Source organism: Anser cygnoides, chromosome 19, assembly GCF_040182565.1.
Source record: "Anser cygnoides isolate HZ-2024a breed goose chromosome 19, Taihu_goose_T2T_genome, whole genome shotgun sequence".
Classification (NCBI taxonomy): Eukaryota; Metazoa; Chordata; class Aves; order Anseriformes; family Anatidae; genus Anser; species Anser cygnoides.
Genome location: NC_089891.1, coordinates 3,722,769 through 3,738,917, shown reverse-complemented (window position 1 = coordinate 3,738,917; position 16,149 = coordinate 3,722,769). Strand labels below are relative to the sequence as shown.

At 39.3% G+C, this 16,149-nt stretch overlaps 1 protein-coding gene across 4 annotated transcripts in view; it reads left to right on the top strand.

Moving 5' to 3' along the window:
- Positions 1–430: 430 nt before the first annotated feature.
- TBCD (tubulin folding cofactor D) overlaps positions 431–16,149 on the top strand; it is a 126,925-nt gene continuing 111,206 nt past the window's right edge. For 3 of the 4 annotated variants that reach the window (XR_010825866.1, XM_048075898.2, XM_048075899.2), the window contains exons 1-8: positions 431–576; positions 755–958; positions 3,920–3,970; positions 4,177–4,274; positions 5,378–5,479; positions 6,640–6,786; positions 7,587–7,642; positions 11,458–11,590. Coding sequence is in view for 3 of the 4 variants with exons in the window: in XM_048075898.2 (XP_047931855.2) it covers positions 766–958; positions 3,920–3,970; positions 4,177–4,274; positions 5,378–5,479; positions 6,640–6,786; positions 7,587–7,642; positions 11,458–11,590 (780 nt within the window). In the remaining variant the exon portion in view is untranslated. Of the gene's footprint in view, positions 577–650; positions 959–3,919; positions 3,971–4,176; positions 4,275–5,377; positions 5,480–6,639; positions 6,787–7,586; positions 7,643–11,457; positions 11,591–16,149 lie in introns of those variants that run through there. The other variant, XM_066980140.1, reaches the window with a different exon arrangement.

The following is a 16,149-nucleotide window of genomic DNA, read 5'->3' as shown; positions in this document are numbered from 1 at the left end:
TTAAGAAACAGAGGTGATGAGGGATAACACTGAACTGGGTGCCTTTCACATGCTATTTTGCAACCTGTGAAAAATGCAAATCCCCCTCAATTTTTAGGGCCCCAAGAAAGCTTTGGTGGAGGCAGTGTGGTGCTGAGCCTGTTGAATCATAGAATCCTAGAATCATAAAGGTTGTAAAAGCCCTCCAAGATCATCTGGTCCAATCATCCCACTACCCCCACTGTCACCCACTAAATCATGTCCCCAAGCACCACGTCCAACCTTTCCTCGAACACCCCCAGGGACGGTGACTCCAGCACCTCCCCGGGCCCTCCCTTCCAACGCCTGCCCGCTCTTTCTGAGACGAAATGTCTCCCAGCTTTCCAAGCACCACGTCCAAACACCCTGCACTGCCTGTCAGCGCCATCCCCCACAGCCCCCCTTCGGGGCCGGGCCTTCCCTCAGCAGCCCGCCCTTCGCCAGGGGTGGGGCCGCGGAGCCGTCCCTGCGCCTTTCGGCCCGCGCGGCGCCCCGTAGCAGGCAGCCTGCGGCCGGCAGCGCGCGGGGAACGGAGCGGGGAGCGCGGCGGTTGCCAGGGTAACGGGGCGGGGAGGGGGGTCCCGGGGCCGCCCGCGGCTTGTGAGGGGCGGCGGGGCCGGGCCGGGCCGGGCCTCGGCTCTGAGGCCGGTGGCGCCTGAGGGCCGGGCGGGGAGCGGAGCGGAGCGGTCGGGGCGGCTTCAGGCCGGGGCAGGCGTAACGCGGCCGCTGCCCCCAGGTGCCGCCGCCATGGCTCTGGGCGAGGCGGACGCGTTGGGCCCCGAGGCGGAGGAGAGCAGGGCCCAGGAGCTGGACGTGATCGCCCGCGGGAACGCCCTGGAGAGCTTCACGGAGAGCCAGGAGGTGCGGGGGCTCGTCGGGGGCCTGGCGGCCGTGTGCGGGGACCGGACGGCTCGGGAAACGGCCGTGGAGAAGTTCATAGGTGAGCACGGCGACCGGGGGCTGCGCGTTATCGTGGCCTTTAAAGGAGGGGTCTTACTGAAAAAAAGGACTAAAACATTGATTTTGGTTTAATTATAATACCGAAACTCCTTTCAACAGGTACCTTGGGTTCATTTTTTCCTCACGGTTTTCCAGATGCACACATGTCCTGCTCGCACACACCACTTAAAAGCTGGGCCTTGTATTTAAGAGATCTCAGCCTTGTATTTAAGAGATCTTAGGAGCCCTGTGTAGCCTCCTGTCCAAATGCAGAAAATAATTTAGCAAAAGTTAATGGTCAAAAAATTAGCCAAACTTAATGGTCAAAATACTGTTTCATCATCTGTTTTTGACAAAATAAAACTAGGTAGGCACACAATAAACCTGAAAACTATAAATTTGGAAATCTGATCCTGCAGAAATTATCCTATTGAATGAGCTGACAGTGATCTGTCCAAGGAGGCTAACAGTGAACAGGTAACTGATCAGAGAGAAGTAGCAAGAACATATTTGTGTTGATTGTTCAGTGTCACAGGTGAGATGGCAGAATGTGATGGCATAAGAAAACATGTACTGAAAAGCCTTAGCCGCTGAAAAGCCATCTCTCCTCCAGCTGATCATCCTGCTGTGCCTCTTTCACATCATGTGTGCTGCCTCGGTTTATTTAGACTGTATTTATGGTCTTCCTGCACGCATCTCCACTCTATCACATAATATTTTAGCAGAAAAATTGTATTGCTACCCACTGAAATAGTGACATTTGCACTTCTTGGGAACATGTCATTTGAAGGTAGGGGGATGTAGCTGTATTACAGGTATCAGTATCAGAAGTATCATTGTTCACTAAATACAGCATTAACGTGTACTTTAACTGTACTGATACACATCGTACACGTTGCTCAAAACTTAGTTCTAACATTTCATGTCATAGGGAATTGTTTGACCTTTAATAGGCAAAAAATGTCCCAAATACGGTAACAGACTAAATGAGTGGGTTAGAAATTTGAAGGTGAGGAAACATCTTAATCTATGTGCAGATAATGCAATAATAATCAGTTAATGAGCATTTTAATGCAGGTCTCCGAAACACTCACAAGAGCATGTGATGCTTTTTTATGAACTGTTAAGAGCAGAAGTCTGGATTAGGTAGTTTAATTTGCAACAAGTTTTGCAGGAAAACGTAGGAAGATCTTTCCTTGAAATAATAATACTAGAATCACTTTTTTGTGGTTCATCCTTTTCACTGTTTTGATCTGGTGGTTTATTTTAGATTACCAGACTCTGATCTGGGATAACGATTTGACAGGGTAATGAATTGTAGTTAAATTCTACTTCTGCTTTTGAGCGTTGATGGAATTTCTTGTACTCTCTAATACTGTTATTTGTACACAGCTTAAGATATTGTTAATTACAGCAGGGAAAGTAGCGATAATTAGGAGTGCAGGCTTCCCTCTTGATTTAGACAGCGCTATGGAATCCCAATGCAACTGTAGAAGTTAGTGTAAGGAGAGTGTTGGACTGGCTGTGTCATGAAGGTGGTTGTGCAGTGTCATCCAGTGGTCAGCGATATGTCCTGCTGGCGAAGTTGTGTTGCATCTTCAGAGTTTGATGTGACGAGGAGAAAGGGATAGAGAGAAAAATTGTTAGAGAGAAACAAATGCAGGAGAATGAAAGATTAAGAGGATATTTTAGTTTTCTAAGTAAAAGCTATTTTTGACCAAATATCTAAAATGACCTAGGCAATCACCAGTTGATAACTGGATCATTTAATGATCTCTCTTTGAAGCGTAGCTTTCATTTCTGTGGCTGCATGGCATTGATTCTAGGTATAAATTGAAATACTTTTATTTCTAAAATCTGTGGCAAGTTGTTCTTAGTATTTGCAATATACAATTTCAATTTATCTTTCCTCAAGCCCATTCCCAAAAGGAAGATAAAGTATTACTGGCAGCAGGATGAAGTAATGTGGAAAGTTGAAGAGCACGGGATTTAGGGATGGTAATAGCTACAGTTTGTGTTTGTCCGGGTTAAATTTTGTCAAGACATTTTTGTTCTTTGCTGTATAATTTCCTTTGTTCTATTTCAAAATAAAAAAGCCTAGTTCTGAGAGTTCTGAAGAGCACCTTTCAATGCAAAGTACTATGATGTTTTTTGCTGCTATGGTCAGGAAGCTCAAAACAGAGAGAGAAGAATTTTGCAGTGCTTATGTCCTGTTTCAGGGGTGGAACTATATCCTTAAATATGTTCCAAGCATGGGAAGGAAGACAGCCTTGTGATGAAACCCTGTGTGTCCAGGTAGAATTTCCGTATGACTGTATTAGCTTAGGGTTGGAAGAGTATCTACTACTACACTTCGTGATGTTAAGACATCTTTGTGTGGGTGTTTTAAAAAGAATCAGAAACTTGACATGCTAACAAATAGAATAGTGTGTAGAAGTAAGTGGGATGTAGTATGTTAATGGAGAAGATGTGAACAGCAAGCACAAATGTGTAAAGCAGCATTCAGGTTGCTGACTGGGTTGGAATGCGGTGTAAGGCTGGTTTGTCTGCAGCAGCTACGGTCTGTTCTGGTTTAATGTCCTCTGTTTGCAGAGTTCCATCAGAAGCTGGTAAGTTGTTGGCAAAGGAGAACCACAAAGAGCTCTGCAGTGAGGGGTAACAGCAGACTGAGTGCTGGCATGTTTCATTTAACGGTGAGATTTGTCCACAGTAATTGAGAGATTCCTGGAAGAGAGTTTTTGATGAATTTTAGGTAGATGATGGTATGACAGACAGCCTCTATTTTTACAATAACTTGTTGTCTTCTTGCTTTTTGACCTCACTTAAAGGTGTGGCAGTAGTTAGCGCAAGGATATTGAAATTTTAAACTAAAACAGTCTAGAATCAAGGGTGTATCTCACAATTGATGGCTGTAAGGGCCTTTCATTTGAACAGTTGGTCACAGATACCTTTTCCTTTTCAGTTATAATGGACAAGTACCAGGAGCAGCCTCACTTGTTGGATTGCCACTTAGGTAGGAACGTCATCTTGCATATAATACTTTCTTGTGTATATACTTGAAGCTCTCTTAAACTAGAAAGTTCATATTTGCATTACATGTTTGTTGTGGTTGATAGCAGATATATTATATGACGATCATCTCCCTTTTTATTATTAGAAGTATGACAAATTGTAAGCTAACTGTTTTGTTCTCACTTTCTTTTTCTCTCCTTTCATTAGAATGGATGATGAATTTGTTGCTGGATATAATACGGGATAGCGCATCTCCTTCCGAGCTATTTCATCTGGCTTTTAAATTTCTTTACATCATTACAAAGGTACAAAACCCCAAAAACAAATGTAACATTCTGTAACTGAAAGTATGTAGGTTTCCAATATTTAAATTGCAGCGTGAAAGATTAGTTCTTTTTCATTCTTTTTTTTTCCCCTCATAATTTTCATGATACCTTATGCTATTCAATGATCCAGAGTAGTAAAAAGCAAGGTCAGAATGCAAAAAAAAAAAAAAAATCAGATTTTGAGATATTGAGTGGACAGACTCAAGAGGTAGGCCTGTGCAAACCTCATGAGGTTCAACAAGGCCTAGCGCAAGGTCCTGCATCTGGGCTGGGGCAATGCCAAGCACAAATGCAGGCTGGGCAGAGAATGGATCAAGAGCAGCCCTGAGGAGAAGGACCTGGGGGTGTTGGTTGATGTGAGCCGGCAATGTGCACTTGCAGCCCAGAAAGCCAACTGTGTCCTGGGCTGCAGCAAATGCAGCGTGGGCAGCAGGGTGAGGGAGGGGATTGTCCCCCCTCTGCTCTGCTCTCATCAGATCCCACCTGGAGCCCTGCGTTCAGCTCTGGGGTTCCCAGCACAAGAAGGACACAGAAGTATTAAAAGGAGTCCAGAGGAGGGCCACAAAGATGATCAAGGGGCTGGAGTACCTCTCCTATGAAGACAGGCTGAGAAAGTTGGAGTTGTTCAGCCTGGAGAAGAGAAGGCTCCGGGGAGACCTCACAGTGGCCTTCCAGTAACAAAAGGGGGCCGCAGGAAAGCTGGGGACGGACTCTGTGTCAGGAGCTGTAGCGACAGGACAAGGGGGAATAGATTTAAACTAAAAGAGGAGAGATTTAGATTAGGTAAAAGGAGGAAATTCTTTACTCAGAGGGTGGTGAGGCCCTGGAACAGGTTGCCCAGAGCAGCTGTGCCTGCCCCATCCCTGGCAGTGTTCAAGGCCAGGCTGGATGGGGCTTTGGGCAGCCTGGCCTGGTGGGAGGTGTCCCTGGCCATGGCAGGGGGGTTGGAATTAGATGAGCTTTAAGTTTCCTTCCAACCCAACTCATTCTGTGATATATTAACTCCTCAAAGGGTCTTTTCTTTTTCCTCAATACTTGATGTTGACAGATGGCTTACTAAATTTTGAAACTTCATATTACAGGTGAGAGGATACAAACGTTTCCTCCGATTGTTTCCTCATGAAGTTGGTGATTTACAGCCTGTTTTGGATATGCTTGTGGACCAGAATCCAAAAGACTGCGAGGTGAGAACCTGCTGTACTTCCTCTTTAATTTTTATGTCTCCTACAGAAAAAGTCGAAGAACAATGTAGAAAATAGTCCTGCAAAAAATAGCGTGTAAAGCTGCAGTATAACCTGCTCAGTGTTAATTGAACAGCTAGAATTAATGTGAAAGTCACACATTTCATTATGTACCCTCCTGATTTAAAGATTTCTTTAGGTGGGAGCAAGAATTTTGATTGAAACAGTATTTAAGCAAATAATTTTTAAGCATGGATTGAGATACTGTAGTTCATATTGTTATATTTTTTGAATGAAGAAAGGATTCCAAAAATTTTTTTAAGATAGATTAATTTTAAGAGAGATCATCATCTGTTAAAGGTAACAAAAAATATGGATATGAAGACTAATTCTGCTCAAAATTCAAATAACTTTTAATAAATTTCTTGCCGCAACATTTCTGTTGGTGTTGATATAGTTGTACAGCTTTTATTTTTCAAAGACCAATTGCCATAAAATTAAGGTAATCTATTTTTTGTACAACTCTTCAAAGCTTAAGGATTTTGCAGGTAAAGGACTTGATTTATGAAATATCTATTTTTATTCTGAAACCTTACCGTAGAAGCTCTTTAGAAGTTGCTTCTTGTCTGTCTCTCAGAACACCTAAAGTTTTTTCAATAAGACCATGAAAGGAATACATAAGAAATTAGGAAGAACATATTTCTCTCTTGGTCTTTTTCTGTTGTTGCACTTTGTCTAAGAACATACATTTTCTTTCTCTCCTTTCTCTTTCTCCATATGGGGAGTCACTTTCCCTACTAATTTAGAGTGTTTTTTTAATTTGTTTGCATTTATTTTTTTTCTGCCTGACTGGACTGGAGGCACAAATGGACTGAGGGAAGGAGAAAACAGGAAAATAGGAAAATGCAGTTTTTCTTTGGAAAAGAAAGAACTCTCTCTAAACTTCAGATTCAGGGGGGAGGGTCCATTGACTTGACTACAGTTTTCCAATTTGAGATGTCATGTAGTTCTGTCTCCTTTGGTGTTTCAGAACATCGAGGTTCAAAGTTTTCATCTTCTTAGTGCAGAAGTTCCTTGGAGGAGATAGTTTTGTTCTCCAGGCACCTTGCTGGAATACAGTCCAGAAAACAGAGTGCATATTTTGTTTCACTCTTCTTTTCCAGACTTGGGAAACTCGTTACATGCTTTTATTATGGCTCTCCATGATATGCTTGATTCCTTTTGATCTGGCCCGGTTTGATGGTAATACTGTTTCTGAAGAAGGGCACGCTCGCATGCCAACAATGGATCGCATACTTAAAGTAGCAAAAGTAAGTATAATATGTCATGTGATATCCTCAGACCTATTACATTTTTCTTAGGCTTAATATTTCAATATGTAGCAAATTCTGATCTTTTCAAAACATTATTTAATCTTGTATTTTCTCTGTCTACTCTGTAGAGAATTTCTCCATAGTTGAAGAATCTTTATTATGTTATTTAATTACTTAGTATCTGGTTAGACAGTTTATTACTTCAGGGAGAAAGAATCATCAATCTTATTTTATGATGATCTGCTCTGAATGTATGCCTTTGGCTGCGGTAAGAGCTTTTAGAGTTTAAAAATACTAGCTAGAGTTTCTGAAAGTCTTTAAATATTTATATAGGAATTTAGTATTTGTCAGGATGAGTAACGAAGCTATGACTGCGGGAAGAATTTTCAACAAAGATAATGAAATTTCACTTGGCATAAACTTAAAGTGGCTAACGTGTCATCCCTTTAAGATAAAAATAATCAGCCCCCTTCCCACAAATAACTGAACAGCTTATGCTTATCCTTTTGACACTTGCAGCACTTAAGTGGTTTAACACTTGTAGAAATGTAGTAACACAAATAGGACGGTACTTTAAGGTTAGGGTAAAGGTAAACTTGCTTTGAAAGACATTAGATGCGAGATTGTCTCAGATATGGTTTGTTAAATGGATTATATGTTTTTTACTATCTTAAACTCAGTATAATGTTGTAATTGCAAATATTAAATAGTGTATTCACGTACAAAGTTGTTACACAGTTGTATTATTAAGTCTGCGTGTTTGAATTCTTTTACAGTTAGTTCTGTTTTACTTCTAGTGTTACTTGGTTGTCAGCGATAAGGCTCGAGATGCAGCTGCTGTACTGGTTTCAAAGTAAGTCTCTTTTTTGATTTTTGGCGGAAAGGAAAAAGCTAGCTCCCATTTCCTGTGTCATTTTTTACCCTGACATATTACTAACGACAGTGTTGGGAGTACTGGAAGTTGTCAACTATATGTGGGGTGTTAAACTTGATTGAATCATGCCCAATAGCCTGTTTATTATATTTCTTCTGTTAGTTGGAAGAACAGTTATACACTACAAGTGATACTTAAAGTTCTTTACTGGTAGAATACTCTTCAAACTGGTTTCTAGGGACTGGTTTGTACTAAAGGGTTTTAAAAAGAGGAAGTTACCCTGTGTTGCTGCTCATTTTTTGCAGTATGTTGCATAGAAAATAGACAAATCTAGTATTAACATAATGACAAATCTAGTATTAACGTAATGTCTCCTGGAGGTACTTGTTACATAAAAGGAAATAGTAATGCTAGGTTCTTTTCTTAATGTACCTCCTCTTAATTTTCTGGACCAGACAAAGGTACTGTTGTTTTTGTAGGTTTATTGTCAAATAGTTCATCAAATTAAATGGATTTAGGATAATGGAACTTTGTAAACCGTATTGTTTTACAAAGGTTGGTGTTAGGTACCAAACTAGTTGTGAAAGAGGTGCAGTTCTTATGATATCTTTTGTGTCACTTCAGTAATAGGGTTTTTTTATAAATTTGAAATAATGAAGTTCTCTTTTCTTTCTGTCCTAGTGTGTTAGTGGAGGTTGGTTTCACTTACTATACGTATGAAAATAAATTATAAAGAATGCAAACTGTGCCAGCGCATACATATCTTTTCCCGATACATATCACATTACATATCTTTATTCTAGTATATTCTAATCGAAGAGAACTTCAGTCTGCTTAGTCTGTCACATAGTTTTTAAAACAAGATAAATGGAGTCTTTACGCTTGCATATGCTCTAAAGTACGCTAGGGGGCTCTGCCAACATAGTTTTGTGGCAGACACAGAGGCTGTGTGGGGTGAACAAGAGGAAAAGATTTACTGGATGTGGGTAGCTAGTCTGAACGATAAAATCAGTTTTAGCGTTTTTCTCTGGATTGAAAGAAGCACAAAATTTACAGGCCTAGTTGTATCAAAATAGTTGTTAAATATAATTTAGTAGAGCAGATTCTGTCTTTTGGGGAAATAGCCGTCGATGTACTTATTTTAAATTTATTCTGAATTTCAGTCACAGGACCCAAAATGCTTCAGAAGCTTGTATTCACTGAGTATAATGCTACACTGGTGAATCTGATGGCAAAACAGACACTTTTTGTTTTGCGTTAGGCAGAAAATTCATGAAGGAGTTGGGACTAGAATATAGTTCTCCGGTGATGAGTCTTGTACTTTTATGATTTATTCTGAAGAGGAAAATTTAAGTGAATGCATGTGTCATTAGAATAGTCTTTAATAAATAATCTTGTTTATTGCGTACTTATTTCCATGTGACAGAATGTGGGTTTGCCTGCTTATCTTAATTGTTTTTTGCAGTCATTTTGGAAGCGATGATTGGAAGTTGCTTTTCTAGGATTTCTATGTATCAGCATTGGTAATCTGCCTTGTCACAAGGCATGCAAATTGTGACATGCAGTGAATTATTCTTATGGCTGCATATATGCCTGAATATGCCCTTTTACCATCTTCACTTCCTAAAAAAAAAAAAAATAAATCCCCAAACCAACCAAATGTGGTTGGCTTTTTTAAGGTATATTCTGTATTTGCAAGCCTTCTCAAGTAGGGACAGTGAATTTAAAATACTCTGTCATCACTTGAGATTATTTGAATTTACATGCCAGGGTATCTGTAAAAATAAATGACTGCTGGAACAATCTGTATAGTAATGTGATTGATTCCAGCATTACATTCAGAAAAACTTTGCCTAAACAGGCAGTGCTTAACCCTGGATTTCAGAAGGATTTCATAAGTTCCTTTCATCCTGATGCAGAATACTATGCAGGCATGTTGTTAGCAGTTGTATGGTTTTTCTCACATCCATTTTATTGGCTGAATTAATTTTTATTAAAAGCATATGCTCATAACAAATGAGGTGATAGAATACATTAAGGAATATTAAGATTTTATTCTAGTGCTAGCTGGATCAAGGTGTGTAAGACTAATGGAAGCAAAATTACTATTTAGTGTAGCTGTAATTAGTTTACTATGAAAACACCATTTTAAAAATAGCCTAATGATTAAAATATTTCATGAGGAATTAGGAGACCTGGGTTCAATGCCTTTTGGCCTTGGTGTACTTGAATTCACTGCTTTCACATCCCAAAGCAGTTCTGTAATGAGCAGGGCATAGATATTCTGAGGTAACTGTTTCATCTTCTTGAAGTTAGACTGTTAGGGAGGCAGGAATGCAAGAGTCCTGGGGAGATAAAATAGAGAAGTTTAACTGCGTAACCTGCTGAGTAGGAAACGCCTTATAGAGAGACAGAGGAGAGGAGGGGGAAGCCTGGATTCTTGTTCCTGCATGAAGGTGCATGCATTTTAGGTGAAATTCAGAAACATCAGGATCCAAGACTTTGCATTTTTCAAAGTCATTCCCTTTTCTTAGGGCAGAGAAGCTGGGGTTTGTTCCAAGAGCTTTCTGTCTGCTCAGTGACCTGGCTGCAGTAGGAGGAGATGAGGCTTATCTTTGTCTTGCTTCTAGTCTGGAGGTTAGGGCACTCCTTAGAGTAATTAAGATTTAAACTCTTTTGGGCTGAGAAAGGGTCTAGGAACCAGTTCATCTACTTTACAGGTTACTTCTGTTACCTGTGCTATTGTGGAGAAGGATTTGTCCTTGGTGCTCTATTATAAAACAAAAAACAACCCCCCTCAACTAACTCCTCCTCTAAATCCTCATTGTTTTTTGCTGAACACAATAGATCCAGCCTTTGAAGCCAATTCAAGTGATCACATGTGCTCAGTGTTTCCTGTGTTCTCTCTATTTAATATTCCCTGTTAGTTGGCTCTTGATGCAGTTCCCCATTTAATTTGCAGATGTATAAAGTAACCAGATGTAAGCTCCGTACACATTCTACTTTAAGCACTGTGAGTTCTACAGTCAGGGCTTTCCCATGTACCTTTCCTCTGATTGCACTGAGGAGAAAGTTTCTTAATTAGTCTGAATCTCTGCTGGACTAGGAACCTAGTTTTTACAAGACTAAATGCAGGGACTGAAGTAGATGTCCTAACTGTGGCTTAGCTGGCACTGACGAAGATGGAGTTTATAGGTTTAGGGAAGTAGTTAAACCACGATAAACCTCTTCGGTCCTCTGTAAGAATGGTAAAAATGCATCTCTTGACCCATCCAGTATGTTAAATATTAGGTGTTTAACCTTAACAAATACCTGAACAAACAAATACAGCGCTGATGATTACTCTTACGGGCCTGGAACAGGATCTGGCTGATAACAAGTGCTGTATGGACCCATTGCTGAGTTACGCTGGTCTTCTAGCTGTTCTTGGTGAGAATAGTAGAGAATCTTTGTATTATTTCAGCTTTTCACTAATTGTAATGGAAATTATTTTTATGTTGTAACTGTAGAAAGTTGTTTGTTTTTGCAATTAAGCTGGGAATCTTTAGAATTCTAGCTTACAGGTTGGTATGTTTATAAGTGAAAATTGTGTCAGAGCCTTGCTCAGAAACAGAAGGACTAAACTTAGGAAGATTTGTAATGTTCTCTCCTCTGCAATTTAGGAAAATCCTTATTGTAGAATTGTCTTCAGGAATTGCAACCGGTTTGGGTAGCAGGAAAAAAAATAATTTCTTTGACAGTTGTGAAGATAGTAACTGCAGTGTTTTGTTTTTGTTCTTTTTTTTCTCTGACAGATTTATTGTTCGCCCTGATGTCAGGCAAAAAAGGATGGCAGATTTTCTGGACTGGACTCTTTCAATGTTATCTAAATCCTCCTTTCAGACTATGGAGGGGACTGTTGTTATGAATGGCATGCTGCAGGCTCTGGTAAATATCATTTTTCTTCTAAAAGATAGATGATTATATTTATATATATATTTTTTTCCAATGTAATACTGTTGTGGTAGACCTTTAATAGAAAATGTACAGAGAAATTCCTGTTGATTAAAAATGGTAAGATAATACAAAGCCAGAATTTCCTCCACAACAGTTCTGAAGGTACAACTTCACATGTATGTCTTTTTTCTCTGAGTAGTGTTTTCATCAACAAATGAAAGGGAAGTTGCCAGTACAGATACTGATAAATAACTCTCAAAAATGTATCTGATTGTATATTAATAGTCATTTCATAACTCAAATTTTGTTTGGCTTTGTACCAAACCTGTGGAAAAAAAATGAAATAATTGGAACTACACAAAATGAAGAAGTTGGGCTTTTGATGTAGCAGTGGCCCCTCCCAGGCTTTTCAGAAATGGTAGACAAAATGCAAATGATTCATGAAAGTTTTAGCCATTCTGATAAATTTAAATGTTTATTCTCAAGAGTTTTGATAAGACATACTAAAATTACTAGACTGTGTAGTTGAGTAGGCTGAAAAAAATATACTCTTTCTTTTAATTTTGCTGGTTAATATGAGGAAGTTCTTCGTTTAGTGCTCTTTATAAGAGTGAAATCCTCAGTTCAGGTTTTAAAAGTAATACACTATGTAGTTGTACAATCATAGGGCAGCCCAGGTAGGGGAAGAAAACTTGAATGCCTGAACTAGTGCTATATGATAACACTCCTCTTGTACATTGTAAGAATATCTTTCTATAACAGATTTCTTGCAGTTTTATACTGTTAAAGTGTTCGTGTGTATTTTGAATTACTTGCATTAACAGTTTTGGTATCTGTTCCAATTGTGATGTCCAAACACTTGCCTGGAGTAGGGGAATTTGTGTGTGGAGTTGTTTCTTCTTTGCTTTGTTGTTAACAAAGTTGAGATAGCACACACAAAGTCAGATGGCATGCACTTCGGTAGCCTTTGTCCAGGTTTAAGGATTTGCTGGTATTTGTTTGAGTTTCTATAATTTGCATAAATTTGCAGCTCTTTTTAAATAATTGCTCTGAGGACTTGTATGCAATACTTTACTAAACATCAAAGCAAAGTTCTGGAACAAGTGTGTGTGTGCTGGTGTGGTTTTCTTTTTTTTTTATATATACATATTTTATTTTTTTCCTGTTGCAGCTCTTCCAAATCAGAAGATAGGAGAAATGATCTATATTTAGAATGACTTAGGACTTGCTGCTTAAGCAAGAGGAAGCATTATTTGTATGCATTGCAGTCTGTTTCAAAAGACAGGGTGATGTTTCATCATTTTATTGTCAGATCTGGAAAGGGAGACTGTTTGCCATTGTAGGTGCATGATGAGACCTGTAGGATGTATAATACATTAGTGTTTTGTCATAATTCTTTTGACTTTGGCTTTGGCTCTATCCACCTGTTCATTAGTGCATACTAAGCGAAACAGGTGAATACTTAACAAGTCGAATCGAAACTAGAATGTGATACAATATACCTGGAAGCAGAAGCCTGCCTTCTTGCATTTGTGTGATTTTTTTTCCTCCTATACATTGTGGAATGGGAGAAAATATTTATCAAGCCAGTTTCATTTGTATCCTACAGCTCATAACTCTTGTTCTAGTTGGTAGCCATGAATAAAATGAATTTTTAAAGCCTTTTTCTTGCATTTAGTCTTGAAATATTAATTTCAGTTACTGCAATATAAGCACAAATTATATCGTTAGGAAATAAAGGTTTTTAGAAAGATACATATGTAGGTATATGTACAGAGGCATGCTTAAGTGGAGTAGGAAATATTTATTTCAAGAGTTTAATATAACACTCAGAACAATAGCATGTAGTTAAACCAAAAATATTAGCTGAAAGTAAAAGCAGTATTCAAAAGAAGTAAACCTTTTCCTTTAAACATACAAGATTTCAGCAGTCTCTACAGAAACAAAGCAATAATTGCTAACTGCGTAAAGCAAAATGCATCTGCAGGAGACAACTAAAACTTGTCTCACCCAGCTTCAGAATTCTTTGCCCTTGAATTCCTCCAGCAACTTGTTACTTTAAGAGTCAAACTGCAGTTACCTTGTATTTGTGTCTGAACAAGCAGGAGAAAAAAGACAATTTTTCAGTTCCCAGTCAGTACTGCAAGGCAGGTTTCGGGGAGGTAACGCTGCTTGGCCACGGTGGGTGAACCAAGTCTCCCCCCGCCACCCGGGATCAGTTTGGAGCTTCCCCTGACAGTGTGGATTTCAGCGGGATTATGATATTAGGCTGTTTATTAGGCTGCATTGCTGTGAGATTGGCATGGCAAAAGTGTTTTCAAGTGACATTAAACCCTTGCATTTCAATGAACTGAAACTGCAACTTAGCTACGCAGTGAGTAGTTCTGTGTTGCTGCACTTTGATCTGCCTCTTCGTGGCCTTAAGTCTCGGTGATTAGGTATGCTACTGTTTAATCTAACTCAGCATTATGTGTAGAACAAGTACTACTGTTTCGTGATTCCTGTTGAAACACGCAGCCTGCATTACACATTTTAATTCCACTGATGCTTTTTTCTTTTTTTCTTTACACCTGTCGTCAGTAATATATCATTTCACAACAGGTGTGCACTAGCAGGAATCTTTGCTTGCTGTGCTTCAGATTCAGTTTTTAAAACTGCTTAAACTGCTTTCTTTTGTTGAAACTAAAATCTCAGCGTTGAATTAAATTCATTTTTGTGTTTGGACACTATGTATGTGTAGGTAATGTGAAGGATTATAAATGTTGGATTAACATGAAATTGCTACTTTTTTATAACAATTGTTTACTTGAAGGAAACATCTAACCTGTTTCAAGAATCTGCATTTTAAATTCTCTTGGTCTGGAGGTTTGCTTTTAAACCTGCCATTATATCAAACAGCCTTTTAGTTATTGCTGCAGGGTGTAGCACTCCCAGTTCTTGCGTGACAGAGATGTCATCATGTTGAGGTAGCCTTGGGCATTGAAACTTATTAAACCTTATTTGTTTTATAAGTGATTCAGTATACAAGTGTGAGTAATAATTAAAAAAAATAAAACGCCCTACACAGTGATCTGATGAAACTCGAGAGTCTTAAGAACAGGGCATTTCCCTGAGCTGTCTCTAATGCAAAGGTTATTTAGCAATAGCTGCATGCTTATGTAAATTTTGCTCCAGGGAAGAAAGAACTCTCCAACTCTGTTCTTTCAGACCCAGAGGCACAAAAATAGAATATTTCCAAATAGAATGTTTCCCAAGTCTCTATTTTTTTGGCATTCTTAAAGAATTAGCGATGCTAGGATTGTCCATTGGCGTTATTTTTTAAAAAGATGTTATTGCTTGATGGTTTGGTGGTAAAGGTGCCCAAAAAGCAAAGCTGATACAAGGAGAAGAAAAAAAAATCCTTTCCTATGCAAGGGCACTGACCTCTTTTTGGTAATACTGCATCTCTTCTCTTTCTGAACGGTACAGAGTATTCCAACATGGCCTTGTCTGATTCCTCTATGTTTGTTTTTTTTTTTGTTCTCACCAGAAGTACTGAGGTTAGTTCAAGGTTCAGAGTTTCTGTTGGCATTAGACTGATTTTTTTCTTCCTTTTAGAATATAGTGTTGTGTAAAGCTGCTAATATTATTTTAAGTATTTGAAATCTATTTTGGCAGTCTTGTTAAGATGGAAGTCCTGATGTATTAGTCTGAATTTTTCAGGCTTTCAATTGACAAATCACTAAGATCATATGAGAACTTAACTCCTTCTGCCAACTATTTAACTGTGCTGTGTATCAAAGCTTGTCAGAGTAATTACCATGATCAATACCCTGACACATACTATTTCTAGTTGTGTTGAAGACGTATAAAGAACAAGGGCTTTAACTCATCTCTTTCACCATTTGTTGCACTTATAGTGCATTCCATACTCTCCACTTTCAAGCAAATTTATTATTCTGACAGCACGTCCTCCCTCACCTTGTTTACCTCCCCACATCTAGCCTGGAGGCAGGAATGAGTGATAGCTTTCCCTCGACCTGGATGCTGTACGACTACTAGGGGGTGCTCCAGAGTAACGAAAGATACCATTTTCTTCTCTTCCCGCAGAGGCTGAAATTATCCTCCCAGTCCTTGCCTTGGTTGGTTACAACCAGAGGGTAGGTTCAGACCTGTGACTCCTGCTCGGCAGGAAGATAGACTTGCTGCCAAGCAGTCAGGCCACCCTTAATGGTGATTTGTATAGCTTGGGGAACATGTCCCGGAGATGATCCTGATTGATATATCTCATAGAGGTCGGGCCTAAAGTGGGTTATGTAGACAATTGGAAGGTGTGGTGTATTTCTTCTATGATTACTAAGAAACTGGGTTTTGTTTTCCTTGCACCATGCTATTTCTAAAGCAAAACCAGACTTGACAGTCGTCATTGCTTGCACACCACTGATTTTCTCTAATTTGTAGGTGGCTTAATTATTTATAAGAGAGGGAGTCACATACTTTTCAACAGTTCAACAGGTTGGGTGAGTTGGTGTATGCTCTGTGTCCTCATTAAAGCGGAGGGACCAGGGTGT